Consider the following 20,276-nt stretch of genomic DNA (forward strand, 5'->3'; position numbering starts at 1 on the left):
AGCTGATTTCTCTTACAGCCGCCCACCGTCCTGCCAATGCATCGCTCCAGAGGAAGGACGCGCTTTCATCCTCCCATCGTTTGATTGCATCATAAGCCATTTATGCATCATAAGCCATTTATGCATATTAAGCCATTTATGCACGGGAGGTTTTGTCTTGGGTTTGCCACTCTTTAGCTGCAGATTTCCCCCATCCATATTCTCCAAACCCAACAATAAGCCCCCATGCAGCTTTGAGAATCCAGATGGGGAAAGCGTGCATCTGGAGTGGCAAATCCAAGGCAAAGCCTCCCGTGCAGAAATGGCCATGCAGTGGGGGGGAAAATGGCCGTCCGAGGCTAGACGACACACAGCGCCCTGGGTTTGAACCGCCAAGGCCGGAGCCCCTTCTGCTTATAAAAAAACCCACCGCGAGGGCGTGATCCAAGCTTCGTTTCATTTAGGAAACAGTAGCCGCGTCTTGACGCAGCTGCAGCCTCCCCGCGATTTTGCACCCCCGTGCATTCCTCCCCCCCCCTTCTCCAGGCCGACACTGGGCGAAAACGCTGGGGAGGCTTTGCCTTGGATTTGCCGCTCTCTAAATGCACGTTTTCCCCCATCCGAATTCTCTCAAAACTCAAAAATAAGCCCCCCATGCAGAGTTTTGAGAATTCCGATGGGGGGGGGGGAAATGTGCAAATCCAGGGCAAAACCTCCCATGCATAAAATGGTCAGTATACAGTGCGATTCCAACCCAAGTCAAAATATATATTCCAACCTCCCCGGACTTGGACAGGAAAAGCCCCAAGCCAGGAAATCCATTTTCTCCGCTTCGGATCGACCAGACTTCACAAAAAAAAAGGCCATTTATGCATGGGAGGTTTTGCCTTGGATTTGCCGCTCTCTAAATGCACCGTTCCCCCCCCCCATCCAAGTCCTCAAAAGCTCAACAATAAGCCCCCGTGCAGAGTTTTGAGAACCCAGCTAGGGAAAACAGGCATTTAGAGAGCGGCCAAAGCCTCCCGTGCGTTTTCGCCCTTGCATTTTGCAAACGCGTCATCCGAAACGACGGCGGGCGGTGCAAACCACCGCGCGGGTTGAGCAGCCGACTCGCGAGCAAAGCCCCCTTGGCTAGCGCGCTTCCCGGCACGCGCGCATTGCGACCCCGGGCCGCAGCCGAGCCCCAACTTCTAGATCTACAGTGGGTCGCCGGGTTCGTCTGTCTGCAGTAGTAGAAAAGGGCCAGAGTCCAGGAGCACCGTAAAGACTCACAAGAATATTTTCTGGCAGGGTGATGAGCTTTCGTGAGCCTGTGAATCCCAAACAACATGGACAAGGGCAAGAGTCCAGTAACACCTTAAAGACTAACAAAAATATTTTCTGGTAGGGTTATGAGCTTTCGTGAGCCACAGCTCGCTTCTTCAGATGCAGCTAGAAGAAAAGGGCAAGAGTCCAGCAGCACCTTAAAGACTCGCAAAAATATTTTCTGGCAGGGGATGAGCTTTCGTGAGCCTGTGAATCCCAACAAGAGTCCAGTAACACCTTAAAGACTAACAAAAATATTTTCTGGTAGGGTTATGAGCTTTCGTGAGCCACAGCTCGCTTCTTCAGATGCAGCTAGAAGAAAAGGGCAAGAGTCCAGCAGCACCTTAAAGACTCGCAAAAATATTTTCTGGCAGGGGATGAGCTTTCGTGAGCCTGTGAATCCCAACAAGAGTCCAGTAACACCTTAAAGACTAACAAAAATATTTTCTGGTAGGGTTATGAGCTTTCGTGAGCCACAGCTCACTTCTTCAGGTACAGCTATTAGAAAAGGGCAAGAGTCCAGCAGCACCTTAAACACTCACAAAAATATTTTCTGGTAGGGTTATGAGCTTTCGTGAGCCACAGCTCACTTCTTCAGATACAGCTAGTAGAAAAGGGCAAGAGTCCAGCAGCACCTTAAAGACTCACAAGAATATTTTCTGGTAGGGCTATGAGCTTTCGTGAGCCACAGCTCACTTCTTCAGATACAGCTAATAGAAAAGGGCAAGAGTCCAGCAGCACCTTAAAGACTCACAAGAATATTTTCTGGTAAGGCTATGAGCTTTCGTGAGCCACAGCTCACTTCTTCAGATACAGCTAGCAGAAAAGGGCAAGAGTCCAGGGGCACCTTAAACACTAACAAAAATATTTTCTGGCAGGGGATGAGCTTTTGTGAGCCTGTGAATCCCAACAAGAGTCCAGTAACACCTTAAAGACTAACAAAAATATTTTCTGGTAGGGTTATGAGCTTTCGTGAGCCACAGCTCACTTCTTCAGGTACAGCTATTAGAAAAGGGCAAGAGTCCAGCAGCACCTTAAACACTCACAAAAATATTTTCTGGTAGGGTTATGAGCTTTCGTGAGCCACAGCTCACTTCTTCAGATACAGCTAGTAGAAAAGGGCAAGAGTCCAGCAGCACCTTAAAGACTCACAAGAATATTTTCTGGTAGGGCTATGAGCTTTCGTGAGCCACAGCTCACTTCTTCAGATACAGCTAATAGAAAAGGGCAAGAGTCCAGCAGCACCTTAAAGACTCACAAGAATATTTTCTGGTAGGGCTATGAGCTTTCGTGAGCCACAGCTCACTTCTTCAGATACAGCTAGCAGAAAAGGGCAAGAGTCCAGGGGCACCTTAAACACTAACAAAAATATTTTCTGGCAGGGGATGAGCTTTTGTGAGCCTGTGAATCCCAACAAGAGTCCAGTAGCACCTTAAAGACTAACAAAAATATTTTCTGGTAGGGTTATGAGCTTTTGTGAGCCACAGCTCACTTCAGGTACAGCTATTAGAAAAGGGCAAGAGTCCAGGAGCACCTTAAACACTAACAAAAATATTTTCTGGCAGGGGATGAGCTTTCGTTAGCCTGTGAATCCCAACAAGAGTCCAGCGGCACCTTAAACACTCACAAAAATATTTTCTGGCAGGGTTATGAAGCTCATACCCTACCAGAAAATATTTTTGTTATTTTTTAAGGTGCTGCTGGACTCTGGCCCTTTTCCTCTAGATCTGCAGCACAACGACCGCTTCCATGTTTTGCAAAGGAGGGGGGGATGTCTGCCCCTCCCCATCTCCTCCCCACTCTAGTAGGGCGGTCCCGTCTCCGCCCCCCTTTCCGACCCACCAATCAGGCCGCGGCGATGCGGACGCCGGGGCCGGCTCTCTTCCCCCCACGTGGGTCTCTTCCTCCTCCACGCCTCCTGCTAGCTGCCCGGGAGCTCGGAGGTTGCATTTTTGGAGGCGGCGGCGGGGGGGTTTGCTGTGGTCCTTTGTGTGCCGCGGGGTGTGGATATGGCGGGGTTCGCCGTCCCCGCAGAAGTCCGCGTGATCCTGCTCGACGTCGAAGGCACGACCACGCCGGTCGCGTTTGTCCAGGTGCTTTGGGGGCCGGGGCGAGGTGGGGGGAGGCCGTGCGTGTTGCATATCGGGGCAAAAAAACCCCAACTTCACATATGCACTGATGGGATCTGTGCTGGCAGCGACAGACCAAGAAAGGGATCTTGGGGTGGTGGTGGATCGCTCAATGAAGGCGTCAACCCAGTGTGCGGCTGCTGTAAAAAAGGCAAATTCCATGCTGGCCATAATTAGGCGAGGAATTGAGAATAAAACTGCTGATCTCATACTGCCCTTGTAGTAATCTATGGTGAGACCACACTTGGAATATTGTGTACAGTTCTGGTCACCCCACCTAAAAAAGGATATTGCAGAGCCTGAGAAGGTGCAGAAAAGAGCAACCAAAATGATTAGGGGACTAGAGCAACTGTCCTATGGGGAGCGGTGAAGACGCTTAGGGCTGTTTAGCTTGGAAATAGGGCGGCTAAGGGGAGAGGTGATAAGAGGCCTATAAAATGATGCATGGTTTGGAGAGAGTGGACAGGGAGACGTTTTTCTCCCTCTCCCATAATACTAGAACACAGGGTCATCTGCTGAAGCTGGAGGGGGAGAGATTCGAAACAGATAAACTAAAGTATTTTTTCACACAAGGCATAGTTAAATTGTGGAACTCCCTGCCCCAGGATGTGGTGATGGCTGCCAGCTTGGAGGGCTTTAAGAGGGAAGTGGGCATATTCATGGAGGAGAGGGGTATTCATGGCTGTTAGTTAGAATGGATATTAGTCATGCTGCATACCTATTCTCTCCAGGATCAGAGGAGCATGCCTATTATCTTGGGTGTGGTGGAACACAGGCAGGATGGTGCTGCTGCGGTCATCTTGTTTGGGGGCTTCCTAGAGGCACCTGGTCGGCCATGTGTGAACAGACTGCTGGACTTGATGGGCCTTGGTCTGATCCAGCAGGGCTCTTCTTATGTTCTTATGTGTTTAGGATCGGGCCAAGGCTGCTGCGCGCTTCCTCGGGCGGAACAGCCCCTGCAGGTTTCCGAACGGCTTCCTTCCTTTGGGGATGACGCCTGTGCATAGGATTGGGCTGAGTCACCGAAGCCTGGTTTTCTAGGCGGAGCTGATGCAGCACGGGGAGGGGAGGGGGGAAGAGTCTGCTTTAGGAAAGCTTAGACCCGATCCATGTGAAAATGCACGTTGGGTTTGGCACCTGTATTTTTATGACCAAGACTAGATTAATTCATGCCATCGTATTTCCTATTACTATGTATGGGTGTGAAAGCTGGACAGTGAAGAAAGCTGATAGGAAGAAAAGAGATTCCTTTGAAATGTGGTGCTGGAGGAGAGTGTTACGGATTCCGTGGACTGCCAAAAAAACAAATCAGTGGGTTATAGATCAAATCAAGCCTGAACTGACCCTAGAAGCTAAAATGACTAAACTGAAGCTGTCGTATTTTGGTCACGTCATGAGACGACAAGAGTCACTGGAAAAGACAGTCATGCTACGAAAAGTTGAGGGCAGCAGGAAAAGAGGAAGACCCAACAAGAGATGGATTGACTCAATAAAGGAAGCCACAGCCTTCAATTTGCAAGATCTGAACAAGGCTGTCAACGATAGGACATTTTGGAGGACTTTCATTCATAGGGTCGCCATGAGTCGGAAGCAACTTGATGGCACTTAACACACACACACATTTTTATGACCAGCTGTCATGAGCCCGATATCGCTTCATCAGATGCGCGGGGTCTAAGTCGGGACGGCTGTTGCGGAAATAAAATGTGGTTAGGGTTTCAGATGGGGTGTGTGTGTTAAGTGCCCTCAAATCGCTTCAGTCCATCCATCTCTGGTTGGGTCTTCCTCTTTTCCTGCTGTCCTCAACTTTTCCTAGCATGACTGTCTTTTCTAGTGACTCTTCTCTTCTCATAATGTGACCAAGGTACGACAGCCTCAGTTCAGTCATTTCAGATGGTACAAGACTCTATTTTATTTTTACTGCAACAGAGGAACCCACTTATGGCTTTCAAGTGTCTTATTCTTTGAGAAGCCACTGAACGTGGCTATTTCCCCCAGACGATTGTGCTCTTCTTCTTTAAACTGCATTTAGCACCGCCATCCTGACAAGCTTGAAGACTAGGGTGGTGGTCGTCCCCCCCAAATTTTTATTAAAGTAAAAAATAAAACATACATACAAATATCATATCTTCCAAAGGGAACATATATTGAGCGACATTCATAATCCTTCAAATATCAGATTGATTTTCTTACTGCTTTTTATCAGTGCTGCCTGTGTACTATTGATTGTTATTTTATCAATATTTTAACTCAGTTTAAAATTGATCAAACTACTGCTCACAGACATCTACTTTATACTACCCCTCTTGTTATTACATTCTCTATAAACTTGTAAAGACTAGGGTTGTTGTTTGTTAAAGACAGGAATGGCAAACCATTGCTGTCATGTTTTGTACTGATGAAATGTGAATTATTACTGACAGCATCTTTAATGGGACCATCTTCTATCGATGGGAGCCGCTGTCATTCACAAGCCGCTGTTTAGGTAGTTTCAGTGAACTTTGTCCTCTCTTTTCAAGATTGTAACTCGATGTAATTGTGCCATCTGTCATATAATTATTACAGTCCCAAACTATGAAATGCTAAGTACTGCTTTGTGTTTTGGTTTTGGGAGAATGCAGAATTTAATGTTCTAAAAGTTGCTTTTATCAGTTTGCATGGATTTCTTGATATCAACATATCCCAATTCTCAACAGGGCCCCATCTGTAGATACTTAAATCCGAAGATTGGGGACAGGGACAGACAACCCCTGGAATAGAAATCTGAAGTCTAAAAGAAAGTACATGGGGGTTAAAAAAAGGAGCGCCTGTAGCTTTAACAAATGAATGCCTTCAGTGGCTGTTACTAGGCAACCGCAACAATAGTGCCAGCCTTCAAGCCTTGGTTTCTGTCAGGAGGGGGGAAGGATCCTTTCCAGGGCTGTTTTGGCCTTTGAGGGAGGACTCATCAGGGTCAGGCCTTCAGCAACCAGCAGGCAACTGTCTATCATCTGACTTGCATGACTCATCCAGAAATGGCTGCTACTATGCAACAGCAAACTCCCCATAAAAGCCAGTGTGGTGTGGTGGTTAGCATTTCAGACTGGAAGGAGAATAAGAAATGATGGGGGCGGGGAAAATGAGACGCCTACCATGAGTCTTTCCAGGTCCCATGCTTATTTCTTTGTATGGGTTTGTAGTAAACATACTATATAAACCAGACTGAATGAATGAATACGTTGCCAACGATTACAGTAACAAGCCACAAACAGAAGCATTAACATTTGAAGCTGATGTTGTCACAGCAGGTATTATATTTGCCTAAATTTCAGTGCGTGTGCTTTCCTGCATTGTAGATATACTGCAGTCTGCAAAGTATTTGCTTTGGAGTTAGTCCTGGAGTGGTCCCAAAGGTTGCAGTTCATATTTATTTATTTAGATGCTTACATCTTGTTTTTCTCCCCAGTGGGGCCCCGAAGCAGCTTTCCCCGTTCTCTCCTCCTCCGTGGTAATCTCGCAACAACAGCCCTGTGAGGTAGGCTGGGCTGAGACCGTGAAAAGCCCAAGGTCATGCAGCAAGCTTCCATGGCAGAGCTGAGGGTCAGACCTGGGTCTCTCAGGTCCTAGCTAACAGTGCAGCCACTACACCGTGTTGAGTGAATCGCCATTGCCGTGCTACCGGTTAAATGTCGGTTGCTTCTGTCCTCTACCGTGATCAGTATCGTTCCTTGTAAATCCTGTTTCATTACAGTCAGATTTATGATCTTGGTGTCAGTGAAGTCTGCTCACTATGGAAGCTAACTGGCTTTGGCTGCCGGCTTTAGTGGGTGAGTTTAAAGGGGCAGTATGGGGTAGGAGATAGTGTGGAGTCAACAGCCCCTAGCACGTGTGCCAAGCAGTGGTGCACTAAGCATGCACAGCTGGGTGCGGCCTGATGATTATGCGCCGTGCCTCCTCTTTGTCAGCACACAGACATCTTCCCTGGTAGTTGTCACTTCTTTGGCACTTGGGGCCAAAAAAATTGCCTAGGCAGGAGTTCAAATCCCCACCCAGCTGTAAAGCCCACTAGACTGATTTGGGGCAAATTGCTGTCCTTGGCCTGGCACCCTGCGTTGGTTTGTTGAGGATAAAATGGGGGGAGCTCCGTGGTTGACCTCCGGAGAAGAGCAGGATAGAAGAAGAAGAGTTGGTTTTTATATGCCGACTGTCTCTACCACTTAAGACAGAATCAAACCGGCTTGCAACCACATTCCCTTCCCCTCCCCACAACAGACCCCCTGTGAGGTAGGTGGGGCTGAGAGAGCTCTTAATAGAACTATGACTAGCCCAAGGTCACCCAACTGGCTTTGTGTGTAGGAGTGGGAAAACCAGCCTGGTTCCCCAGTTTAGCATCCACCTTTCATGTGGCGGAGGGGGGAATCAAACCCAGTTCTCCAGATCAGAAGCCACTGCTCCAAACCACTGCTCTTAACCACTACACCACGCTGGCTCCACAAAATATAGATTGCCTAGTTCGCATTTGCCCTGGCCTGGTTGACCCAGGCTAGCCTGATCTTGTCAGATCTCGGAAGCTAAGCATGGTCAGCCCTGGTGAGTACTTGGATGGGAGACCTCCAAGGAAGACCAGGTTCACGGCGCAGAGGAAGGCGATGGCAAACCACCTCTGAGCGTATCTTGCCTTGAAATCCCTGTGCGGGGGGGGGGGGGTATCATTAGTTGTCTATGATGGAACTTTACACATGCAATGCAAATTTAATCAGACTAGGTTGCAACTTGGAGATATTGTGTGTCTCTTAAAGCATACAACACAGCGGTGATTTCTCGTGGCTCGGTTCTTTCGCCTGCCCTCATATCCTGCCTGCTCCACGGCAAAATGTGGCAGTTCAGCTGTGGCAGTTAGTGGAAAGGACTGATGAAGTGACCTCTGGCTGGAGAAGACACAGCTGAATTGTCTCTTACCGCTTTGAAAGACAGTGTGGTGTAGTGGTTAGAGCATCAGACTAGGATCTGAGAGACGGTGTGATGCAGTGGTTAGAGTAGGATCTGAGAGAGTCCGGTTCAGATCCCCTCTCTGCCGCGACGCTTGCTGGATGAGGTTGGGCCTGCTACTCTCTCCCAGCCTGGTCTACCTTTCAGAGTTGTTGTGAGGATTAAAGGGGGGTGCACAGCAACACGTATACCGCCCTGCGATCCTTGGAGAAGGGTCTGGGGAAAATGTACTAAATAGAAAGCAATATTTTCCCTTTGAAAATTGGTTTCAACTAAGTCCCTTGACTTTTGCTATGTAGCCTTTACTACCCTGTTTTCTTAAGAGAAGTCAGAACTGCTCTTGAAGTTGAACAAGCACTTGATAATCGTGAGAAATAACTTGGGGCCGTTATGCCTTCTGCCTGCGTTCCTGCTATCAAAATAGAACGAGTTCGTTCAGGATTTTATACGCGGGCTTGTCACATCAAGTCTTTGGAGAACCAGGTCACGGTTTGTGCCTCGGGCATCCCGCTTTTATCGTGGCGTGCTTGTGTCGTACTTTGTCTTTGCACGCACAGGAGCCAGAGTTGGTGTGCCCGGAAGAACATTTGGAAGGGTCGTCTGTATCTTTGACCCTTGCCTGTTAAAAATGGATAACTGGAGTGACCTTCCCTTATAAGTCAGTCTGATAAGATAAGCTCTTAACGGGTTTAGAGCTGGTGCTTCAGTTTATTTAAACTTGTGGTTCCGAAACATTTTCCCCAAGGGAAACCCACGTCAAAGTTTCAGATACACAACACTCGGCCTTTCTGTACAAGCTCTGTTGAAATGGGCTGGCAGACTATATACGTTGTACCACGTACAAAAGGTTGCCAAGAATGTAGTAATCTGTAATCTTTGGCTGTTACCGCACTTGTATTCCCAGCGATGTATTAAGAGTTTGAAAATGTTATAAAAAATACTGTTCGCACTTCCTATGTATTCCCACCGATGTATTAAGAGTTTGAAAACGTTATAAAAAATAGTGCTCGCACTTTGTTTGGCCCCTTTAGCTGTGAAGACGTCTTCCAACCATTTTTTAGCCGTGGTATCCAAAAACCCTTTCAAAGCGATGTTTTTTATAACATTTTCAAACTCTTAATACGTCGCTGGGAATACAAAGTGCGGTAACCCCCATAGTTAACACCATTTCCACAGGGAATTGCAGCATGCCGCCAAGTTCCATCAAGCCAATAGTCGATGCACGGGTCTTCCTGAATGAGAGCTGTTGTACTGCAGGAGTTAAGAGCGTATGCTGTGAGCTTTCCGGTTCAAATGTCAGCTCAGCCATTCACGGAATGTCTCTCTCAGCTAAATTCTGAAGATCAGGAGAAGATCGACATGCCGTTGGACATTGTTCTGTTGTAATCCTTCACTTCCTGAATTTTTGTTTCAGACAGCACAAAGGATTTTGATGGCATAGTATCCAGCAATGAGTGGATCCTTCCCAGGAGTTTCTTGTGAGAACAACTGTTTTGAGATGATCGTAAAGCCACAACTCCCAGCATGGTGTACTCATTAGGAGCGGTGGACTCTAATCTGGAGGACTGGGTTTGATTCCCCACTCCTCCACATGAACGGCGGACTCTAATTTGGTGAACCGGGTTGGTTTCCCCACTCCTCCACCTGAAAACAGCTGGGTGACCTTGTTCTAGTCCCAGTTCTCTCAGCCCCACCTACCTCACAGGGTGTCTGTTGTGGGGAAAGGAAGGGAAGGAGATTGTAAGCCGGTTTGATTCTCCTTAAAAGGTAGAGAAAGTCGGCGTATAAAAACCAACCCTCCTTCTTCCTTGACTAGAGGGTCTGAAGGTCTAGTTCAGTGAGTACCTTCTTCCTGGACCCCATGAACTCAAGTGCCAGCTGTGACAAATCTTTCCGTTCTCTAAGTTGACAGCTCCTGATACAGATATGCTTTATCCCTGGCACCTTTCCCGATTGTCTGCAGTAGCAGCTATATGAGGACTTTGTTGTCTAATTCTTCATTCAGTGATGCATATAATGGAAATACCATTTGAAAGTCACCGTTGGAAACCTGTGCCTTTGCTAATGTTGCTGTATTGATGATACCAGAAAATGCAAAAGATTGTATGGGGCGGAGGTAGAAGAAACCAGTCTGTTGTGTGTCTTTGAATGCTGAATTGGATTTCAGGTGACATACCGCACCACCAGTGAACAGCAATAGGGCTAAATATTGTCGAAGGCTTTCACGGTCAGAGTTCATTGGTTCTTGTAGGTTATCCGGGCTGTGCGACCGTGGTCTTGGAATTTTCTTTCCTGACGTTTCGCCAGCAACTGTGGCAGGCATCTTCAGAGTAGTAACACTGAAGGACAGTGTCTCTCAGTGTCAAGGGTGTAGGAAGAGTAATATATAGTCAGAAAGGGGTTGGGTTTGAGCTGAGTATTGTCCTGCAGAAGTATTGTCCTGTAAGTATCAAGATAATGTGCTAATGAGGGTATGGTATGTTAATATGGAACCATTGTATCCTGAAGTGATCTGTTAATGTGTGTAATCCAAAACTAATCTGTATGGCTATTGTTGAATGTTGTCTTTGTCTGGAGGTTTTTCAGGGCAGGAAGCCAAGCCTTATTCATTCTTAAACTCTCCTCTTTTCTGTTAAAGTTGTGCTGATGTTTATGAATTTCAATGGCTTCTCTGTGCAATCTGACAAAATAGTTGGTAGAATTGTCCAGTCTTTCAGTGTCTTGGAATAAGACCCTGTGTCCTGTTTGTGTCAGTCCATGTTCAGCCACTGCTGATTTCTCAGGTTGGCCAAGTCTGCAGTATCTTTCATGTTCTTTTATCCTTGTTTGTATGCTGCGTTTTGTGGTCCCGATGTAAACTTCTCCACAGCTGCAAGGTATACGATATACTCCTGCAGAGGTGAGGGGGTCTCTTTTGTCTTTTGCTGATCGTAGCATTTGTTGTATTTTCTTGGTGGGTTTAAACACTGTTTGTAGGTTATGTTTTTTCAAAAGTTTCTCCATCCTATCAGTGACTCCTTTAATAAATGGCAAGAATACCTTTCCTATGGGAGACTGTTTTTCTTGAGTTTTCTGATTTTTGTTTGGTTCAATGGCCCTTCTGATTTCATTCTTGGAGTAGCCGTTTGCTAGCAGTGCGTGATTTAGATGGTTAGTTTCTTCCTTGAGAAACTGTGGTTCACAGATCCGTCTTGCACGGTCCATTAATGTTTTGATTATTCCTCTTTTCTGTCGGGGGTGGTGGTTGGAGTTTTTGTGTAAGTAGCGATCTGTGTGAGTTGGTTTCCGGTAGACCTTGTGACCTAACTGAAGGTTTGATTTACAGTTAGGTCACAAGGTCTACCGGAAACCAACTCACACAGATCGCTACTTACACAAAAACTCCAACCACCACCCCCGACAGAAAAGAGGAATAATCAAAACATTAATGGACCGTGCAAGACGGATCTGTGAACCACAGTTTCTCAAGGAAGAAACTAACCATCTAAATCACGCACTGCTAGCAAACGGCTACTCCAAGAATGAAATCAGAAGGGCCATTGAACCAAACAAAAATCAGAAAACTCAAGAAAAACAGTCTCCCATAGGAAAGGTATTCTTGCCATTTATTAAAGGAGTCACTGATAGGATGGAGAAACTTTTGAAAAAACATAACCTACAAACAGTGTTTAAACCCACCAAGAAAATACAACAAATGCTACGATCAGCAAAAGACAAAAGAGACCCCCTCACCTCTGCAGGAGTATATCGTATACCTTGCAGCTGTGGAGAAGTTTACATCGGGACCACAAAACGCAGCATACAAACAAGGATAAAAGAACATGAAAGATACTGCAGACTTGGCCAACCTGAGAAATCAGCAGTGGCTGAACATGGACTGACACAAACAGGACACAGGGTCTTATTCCAAGACACTGAAAGACTGGACAATTCTACCAACTATTTTGTCAGATTGCACAGAGAAGCCATTGAAATTCATAAACATCAGCACAACTTTAACAGAAAAGAGGAGAGTTTAAGAATGAATAAGGCTTGGCTTCCTGCCCTGAAAAACCTCCAGACAAAGACAACATTCAACAATAGCCATACAGATTAGTTTTGGATTACACACATTAACAGATCACTTCAGGATACAATGGTTCCATATTAACATACCATACCCTCATTAGCACATTATCTTGATACTTACAGGACAATACTTCTGCAGGACAATACTCAGCTCAAACCCAACCCCTTTCTGACTATATATTACTCTTCCTACACCCTTGACACTGAGAGACACTGTCCTTCAGTGTTACTACTCTGAAGATGCCTGCCACAGTTGCTGGCGAAACGTCAGGAAAGAAAATTCCAAGACCACGGTTACACAGCCCGGATAACCTACAAGAACCAGCAATAGGGCTGATTCCACATTTGTGAAATGTAGCGTAATGACCATTGTTTGTTATACTGGGGGTTCCAGATGACGCCGTGATCAATTTGCTGTTAGAAACATAGAGCTGGAAGGGACCTCAAGGGTTATAAGAACATAAGAAAGGCCATGCTTGATCAGACCAAGGTCCATCAAGTCCAGCAGTCTGTTCACACAGTGGCCGACCAGGGGCCTCTAGGAAGCCCACAAGCAAGACGACTGCAGCAGCATTGTCCTGTCTGTGCTCCACAGCACCTGATATAATAGGCACGCTCCTCTGATCCTGGAGAGAATAGGCATGCATCATGACTAGTATCCATTTTGACTAGAAGCCCTGGATAACCCTTCCATGAACATGTCCATCCCCCTCTTAAAACCTTCCAAGTTGGCAGCCATCACCACATCCTGGGGCAGGGAGTTCCATCATTTAACTGTTCATTTTGTGAAGAAATATTTCCTTTTATCAGTTTTGAATCTCTCACCCTCCAGCTTCAGCAGATGACCCCACGTTGTGGTATTATCTCTCCATACCTCCAGGATCCCTGGCCAATCTGGCCTGGGGGAAAATTCCTTCCTGACCCCAAATTGGCCCTTGGTGTGACCCTGGGCATGTAAGAAAGAGCCATGACAGCTGCATGCTGGCTCATCCTTTCCTGCCCTCCCTCTCATGATCTGCCTAAGGTCACAGAATCAGCATTGCTGACAGATGGCCATCTAGCCTCTGCTTAAAAACCTCCAGGGAAGGAGAGCTCACCACCTCCCGAGGAAGCCTGTCCCACTGAGGAACCGTGCTGTCAGGAAGTTCTACCATTCCTTTCTTCTTTTCCCCCCCTAAGAGCAGGTTTGTTGTGTTTTTTTTTCAAAAACTGTTGTGTGGAGTACAAGCACAACCTCAGTTGGGTGTGAACTGTCTTTATGCCACTATCTGACCATGTTCTTGGGCAGCGCCTGTTTTGGTGCCTGTTGAAAATCATATTGGAAAGCTGCCAGCTCTAGAGAGGCCTAAAACATTTCATCTTGACATGCTACCTTTCCATAGGCAGTTTTCGATCATTCAGACATGCAGTTTCCCCCCATCCAGATTCTGAAACCCAAGAAGGATGTACCGGATGGCATTTCTGAAGGCGCTGTTTTGACGCTGTACTGTTGTTTAAGAATCTTTAAAATATCCCCCTGTGTTCTTGTTTTCAGATTATGATGTGAGCACCGTCTCCAGGTATATAACTTCCTTCTTGGTGCTCAGTGTGCCCCAACAGATCTGGGCTGGTAATAAATGTCGGTTGCCTACCAACAGTTGTGTTTTGTGTATCCATAGGACATCTTATTTCCTTACATCAAAGACAACATCAAAGATTACTTGCGAGCACATTGGGAAGACGAGGCGTGTCAACAGGACATCGGCCTTCTGAGAAAACAGGTTGGGTGCCTGAAACCTTTTTCTTTCTCCGCTGTCTTTTTTAAAAAAACCTCTCTATGAATTTAGGGCCGTAGCCTGATAAGAACATCAGAAAGGCCCTGCTGGATCAGACCAAGGCCCACCAAGTCCAGCAGTCTGTTCACACAGCGGCCAACCAGGTGGTCCAGGATAGCCCAGTTTCCTCAGATCATGAAAGCTAAGCAGAGTTGGCCCTGGTTAGTGTTTGGATGGGAGACCACCAAGGAATACCAGGGTAGCTAGGCAAAGGCAGGCAATGACAAACCACCTCTGTTAGTCTTTTGCCTTGAAAGCTCTACGGGGTCGCCATAACTTTTGACAGCCCTTTCCACCGCCATGCATAGACATAGGAGATCCATGATAGATCAGGAATACCTGTATTTGTTTCTTTTAAAATTTTAAGTACTAAGATTAGTCGTAATGTGAAGAAATTCAGATTGGGGCAGGGAGAGAGGGTTAACTGTGGGGAAATAGCTTTGGGGGAGAAGGGCATGACTGCGATTGGGGAATACACAGAGGCAAAAACTTAAATCCCCTCTCTCCTCTGCATTGTGGCTCTGATTCAGATCCCCCCCCCACCTCGTAGGAGTGATCCAATGTCTTGCAGTCACTTATAGTTTAGACATTAGGGCTAGGTTTTATTTCAGCATTGCTAAAAAGTCTGCAACAGTTGGTAGCCAACCAGAATTTTTTACTAGCCTAAATCTGTTGCGGCACACTGAGGATCAGGAAGGAAATCAGCTTATTTCCTTTTGGTTCCCAGGTGGCAATTCCTACCCACCAGTGGGGCTGTTCCCAAACCTTAAGGTATTCTCTTAAGCAGTGATGTATGCTATATGAAACGCTCAGAGGGGAAAGTGTGGGAAACGTGTGTCGTTAATATTTCAGAGCGGTAATGGCTCGAAGTGAGAGAAGATGAGGCCTTCTGTATGAAGAGCAGAGTACAGATCGCCTGGAAAGGAGTTGGAATCTGGCTTGTTTACAAACTGCAGCTTGTGTTGCTGACTCTGGGTCAGCAAGTTTTGACTGTGGTTCTCACATAGCCACTGTCAAGAAAGCACCTTGCGTCTCTTTTAACCAGAGAACAGGTATATTTATGGGAATCAGATTTCCTCTAAGGTTGCTAACACCCCCCCTTAGCCCCTAGGATTTGTTTCCCAAGTCGCTGAGGATTCTCTTCTTTGTGTATTGTCATGGAATGACAATTCACGATTCTTTGGCTGACAAAGCCATGCTAGAGAAACCATCTAAAAGGGGTTTCAAGTGGGTGGCTGTGTTGGTCTGCAGTAGAACAGCTAGATTTCAGTCCAGTAGCACCTTGGAGACCAATAAGATTTTCGGGGACAGTTTCAGAGGGTAAGAGCCCTGTGGCGCAGAGTGGTAAGCTGCAGTGCTGCAGTCAAAAGCTCTGCTCACGACCTGAGTTTGATCCCAATGGAAGTTGGTTTCAGGTAGCCGGCTCAAGGTTGACTCAGCCTTCCATCCTTCCAAGGTCGGTAAAAGGAGTACCTAGCTTGCTGGGGGTAAAGGGAAGATGACCGGGGAAGGCACTGGCAAACCACCCCGTAAACAGAGTCTGCCTAGTAAACGTTGGGATGTGACGTCTCCCCATGGGTCAGGAATGACCCGGTGCTTGCACAGGGAACCTTTACCTTTTTTTCAGAGGGTAGCTGTGTTGCTCTGGAGTAGAACAGCTAGATTCAAGACCAGTAGCGCCTTAGAGGCCGACTAGATTTCCGGGTATTGTCGAAGTATTGTCGAAGGCTTTCACGGTCAGAGTTCATTGGTTCTTGTAGGTTATCCGGGCTGTGTGATCAAATACCAAGACCACGGTCACACAGCCTAGATTTCCGGGTTTGACTTTTGAGAGTCAAACCTCCCCTCATCAGGGGTTTCAGATTCTGGTGCTGATGTAGCCTTGTTAAGGGCAATTTTAGGATTCTTTCGTCAGTGTAAGAATTGTCCAAGGACCTCCATGCAGACAAGTGGGATCCCATTTCCTACTCCAGCAGAATCAGGAATGATTTTTGGAAGAAGAAAAAGGAGGCAGTGTACAATATCCCTGTCCCACCACTAGAGGTCAGTGTGGTGCCGTGGTTAGGGTCAGACTGGAGACTGAGACGATCTGGGTTCAAATCTCCACTTATTTGGGGACAGGACCAACCACTCTCGCTCAGCCTAGCTTACCTCACAGGTTTGTTGTGAGCATAAAACATTTTTTTTTGGGAGGGGGAGGTCTGCATACATCACCCTTGATATCTGACGAAGTGTTTAGCTTGGAAAGAAGGCGGTTAAAGGGAGACATGATAGAGGTCTATAAAATGATGCATGGTTTGGAGACAGTGGACAGGGAGACGTTTTTCTCCCTCTCCCATAATACTAGAACACAGGGTCATCTGCTGAAGCTGGAAGGTAAGAGATTAAAAACAGATAAAAGGAAGTATTTTTTCACACAACGCATACCGTATATACTCGCGTATAAGCCAAGTTTTTCAGCCCCAAAAAAGGGCTGAAAAAGCCGAACTCGGCTTATATGCGGGTCAATACGGTAGGGTAGGGGAGGAGGGAGGAAAGAGGGAGGGAGGGAGGGGGGAACTTACCGCCATCGCTGCCGCGCCCGGGAGCCTTCCTCCAGCCGGCAGGGGCCTGGAGGGGCCAGCAGGAGGCCCCTGCCGGCCGCGCCGCCCACGCGCCCAGGCGTGTTCTTTTAGCCGGCAGGGACCTTCCTGGGCCAGCAGGAGGTCCCTGCCGGGGCTCCGCCGGCTCTCAGGCGCTCGGGCGCCTTCCTCCTGCCGGCAGGGGCCTTCCTGGGCCGCCAGGAGGCCTCTGCCGGCCACGCCACCGGCTCTCAGGCGCTCGGGCGCCTTCCTCCTGTCGGCAGGGGCCTTCCTGGGCCACCAGGAGGCCCCTGCCGGCCATGCCGCCGGCTCTCAGGCGCTCGGGCGCCTTCCTCCTGCCGGCAGGGGCCTTCCTGGGCCGCCAGGAGGCACCTGCTGGCCACGCCGCCGGCTCTCAGGTGCTCGGGCGCCTTCCTCCTGCCGGCAGGGGCCTTCCTGGGCCACCAGGAGGCACCTGCTGGCCACGCCGCCGGCTCTCAGGTGCTCGGGCGCCTTCCTCCTGCCGGCAGGGGCCTTCCTGGGCCACCAGGAGGCCCCTGCCGGCCGCGCCGCCGCCACCCACGCGCCCAGGCGCCTTCCTCCTGCCAGCAGGGGCCTGGAGGGGCCTCCTGCCGGCCCAGGAAGGCCGCGCCGCCGCCGATTCGCCACGTCTCCCGGTAAGTAGGGGGTTCAGGGGCTCTTCCCCCTCCCCCCCTTGGATGGCACTGGGGTCGGGGTGGTTGGGGTGGGTCGGGAGGGCCCGGGAGGCCGGCGGGAGGGCGACCAGGGGCAGGGTCCCTGCGCTCTAAAATGGCGGCCGCCATTTTAGAGCGCAGTGTTGCCGGTAAAGGGAATTTCTTATTGACCCTCGGCTTATACGCGGGTCAATAAGAAATTCCCTTTTCTGGCCTCAAATTTGGGGGGTCGGCTTATACTCGGGTCGGCTTATACCCGAGTATATACGGTAGTTAAATTGTGGAACTCCCTGCCCCAGGATGTGGTGATGGCTGCCAACTTGGAAGGCTTTAAGAGGGGAGTGGACATATTCATGGAGGAAAGAGGTATTCATGGCTACTAGTTAAAATGGATGCTAGTCATGATGCATGCCTATTCTCTCCAGAATCAGAGGAGCATGCTTATTATGTCTTGCTTGTGGGCTTCCTAGAGGCACCTGGTTGGCCCCTGTGTGAACAGACTGCTGGACTTGATGGACCTTGGTCTGATACAGCATGGCTTTTCTTATGTTCTTATGAAACTACACCCTGAGTTCCCTGGAGGATGCGCAGAATAAGAATGCAGTAGATAAAGTTTTGCATTAGGGCCAAGACTTTGTTTTGTGCCATCAAGTTGCAGCCGACTTATGGGAGTTGTTCATGGGGTTTTCAAGGCAAGAGACGTTCAGAGTTAGTTTTGCCAGTGCCTTTCTCTGTGTAGCAACCCTGGACTTCCTGGGTGGTCTCCCATCCAAGTCCTAACCAGGGCTGACCCTGCTTAGCTTCCGAGATCTAATGAGACCAGGCTAGTCTGGGCCATTCAGGCCAGTTCTTCAAAGGACTACAGAATGTGCATTTTACCTTGTTTCCCGTGATTTATGGCTCAGTGTCTCAGGATTTTAATCATGCCCAGAATAACCTCAGTATGGAAAAATGCACTAAGGTTTACTGTTACTTTTTAGTCCTTTTTTAGATTTTTTTTAAAAAGGTTGCATTGCATGGAATAAGTTGCCAGCCCTGTGAAAGAGACCGTGGCTGGCATTGTGTTACCTTCCCTCTGTTCCAAATTTCAAAGGCTGAAGAGGATTCTCACATGCATGGGGTTGTTCCTATCCCGCTGGAAACCAGGGACGGGGAAGAAGAGATCGAGCGCGTTATCCAGGCTGTCATAGACAACGTTCACTGGCAGATGTCTTCAGATAGAAAGACCACGGCCTTGAAACAGCTCCAGGGACACATATGGAAAGCAGCCTATGAAAATGGTTGTGTGAAGGGAGAGTGAGTAGCCAGTTTCTTGAACTCCTGGTATAGTCCTGAAGGCCCATATACATATTACTCCCCCCCCCCCCCGTATACGTCAGGGCAAAAACATGTGCTACGTTGGCAACATGTTTGTTTGAACACACGAAGCTGCCTTATACTGAATCAGATCTTTTGGTCCATCCAGATCAGTATTGTCTACTCAGACTGGCAGCAGCTTTCCAGGGTCTCAGGCTGAGGTCTTTCACAGCTTGGTGTAGTGGTTAAGAGCGGTGGTTTGGAGCAGTGGACTTGGATCTGGAGAACCGGGTTTGATTCCCCACTCCTCTACAGAGGAGGCTAATCTGGTGAACTGGATTTGTTTCCCCACTCCAACACATGAAGCCAGCTGGGTGACCTTGGGCTAGTCACATTCTCAGCCCCACCTACCTCACAGGGTGTCTGTTGTGAGAAGGGGAAGGGAAGGTGATTGTAAGCTGGTTTGATTCTTCCCTAAGTGGCAGAGAAAGTTGGCATATAAAAACCAACTCTTCTTCTACTGCCTGGTCTTTTAACCAGAGATGCCGAGGATCGAACCTGGGACCTTCTGCATGCAAAGCAGAGGCCCTTCTGCTGAGCCACAGCCCCTCCACTAAATGAATCTAACAGAGCTGGCTTATACTCTAATGATCGCGTTAGCTTGCTTCATATACCAGCCCCTTGAATATGCTTTGCAGTTACTGAAGTCAGGGGGATGATCTGAAGTGTGTATCTTCATCGGTTTATTTATTTACTTCATTTGTACCCCACCTTTTTCCTCAAAGGGGAACCCAAAACGACCCTCATCATTCTCCTCTCTTCCGTTTTATCCTCACAACAGCCCTGTGAGGCGAGTTAGATTGAGAGCATGTGACTAGCCAGAGGTCACCCAACAGGTTTCCATGGCAGAGTGGGGATTTGAACCTGGGTCTCCCAGATCGTAGTCCAACACTCCCTCTGCATGACGTTGGTCCGCTGAATTATGCTTGAGATATGGAACTGCAGGGGGTGTGGTGGAAGCATTTTCAAGGGAGAAATGGCGAGGGGGAAGGCATTTCACATTTCCTGCCCGCCATTTCCCCTCTGCCAGTTGGCTTATTTCTAGTTTTGGCACCCAGCGGTGCGGAAAACAGGAGCAAAAGAGCCGGGAGGGGAGGGGCACAGTTGTGGAAGAACATGGCAGACCGAGGAAGAGTTAAACACACTCTCTGCCTGTCCTTTATTCTTTATGCTCGCAGACAAACAGGTCATGAGCAAAACAAATTCAATAAATTCAATAATACAGAAATAACCAAACATACAGAAATACAGTATCTGAGCAGTACAGTTAAAAGGAAGTATCACTTAAAACCACAGATACAAATTTTGCCAGGGCAAGGGTTACATTTGGATCAGTACCAGCCAATAGCGTTGCAACTATCTCTTGCTTTGGGGCAGGTCCCCACCTCTGAAGGTATGCTG

General features: G+C 48.0%; 1 protein-coding gene across 2 annotated transcripts in view; it reads left to right on the forward strand.

The window, feature by feature from the left end:
• Positions 1 to 20,276, forward strand: part of ENOPH1 (enolase-phosphatase 1) — a 32,335-nt gene that overhangs the window by 7,564 nt on the left and 4,495 nt on the right. Inside the window, exons 1-3 of one of the 2 annotated variants that reach the window (XM_056855152.1) lie at positions 3,294 to 3,377; positions 14,108 to 14,209; positions 18,613 to 18,815. In XM_056855152.1, coding sequence (XP_056711130.1) covers positions 3,294 to 3,377; positions 14,108 to 14,209; positions 18,613 to 18,815 — 389 coding nt within the window. Of the gene's footprint in view, positions 1 to 3,293; positions 3,378 to 14,107; positions 14,210 to 18,612; positions 18,816 to 20,276 lie in introns of those variants that run through there. The other variant, XM_056855153.1, reaches the window with a different exon arrangement.

This window comes from Euleptes europaea, chromosome 9 (genome assembly GCF_029931775.1).
Source record: "Euleptes europaea isolate rEulEur1 chromosome 9, rEulEur1.hap1, whole genome shotgun sequence".
NCBI classification, from domain to species: domain Eukaryota; kingdom Metazoa; phylum Chordata; class Lepidosauria; order Squamata; family Sphaerodactylidae; genus Euleptes; species Euleptes europaea.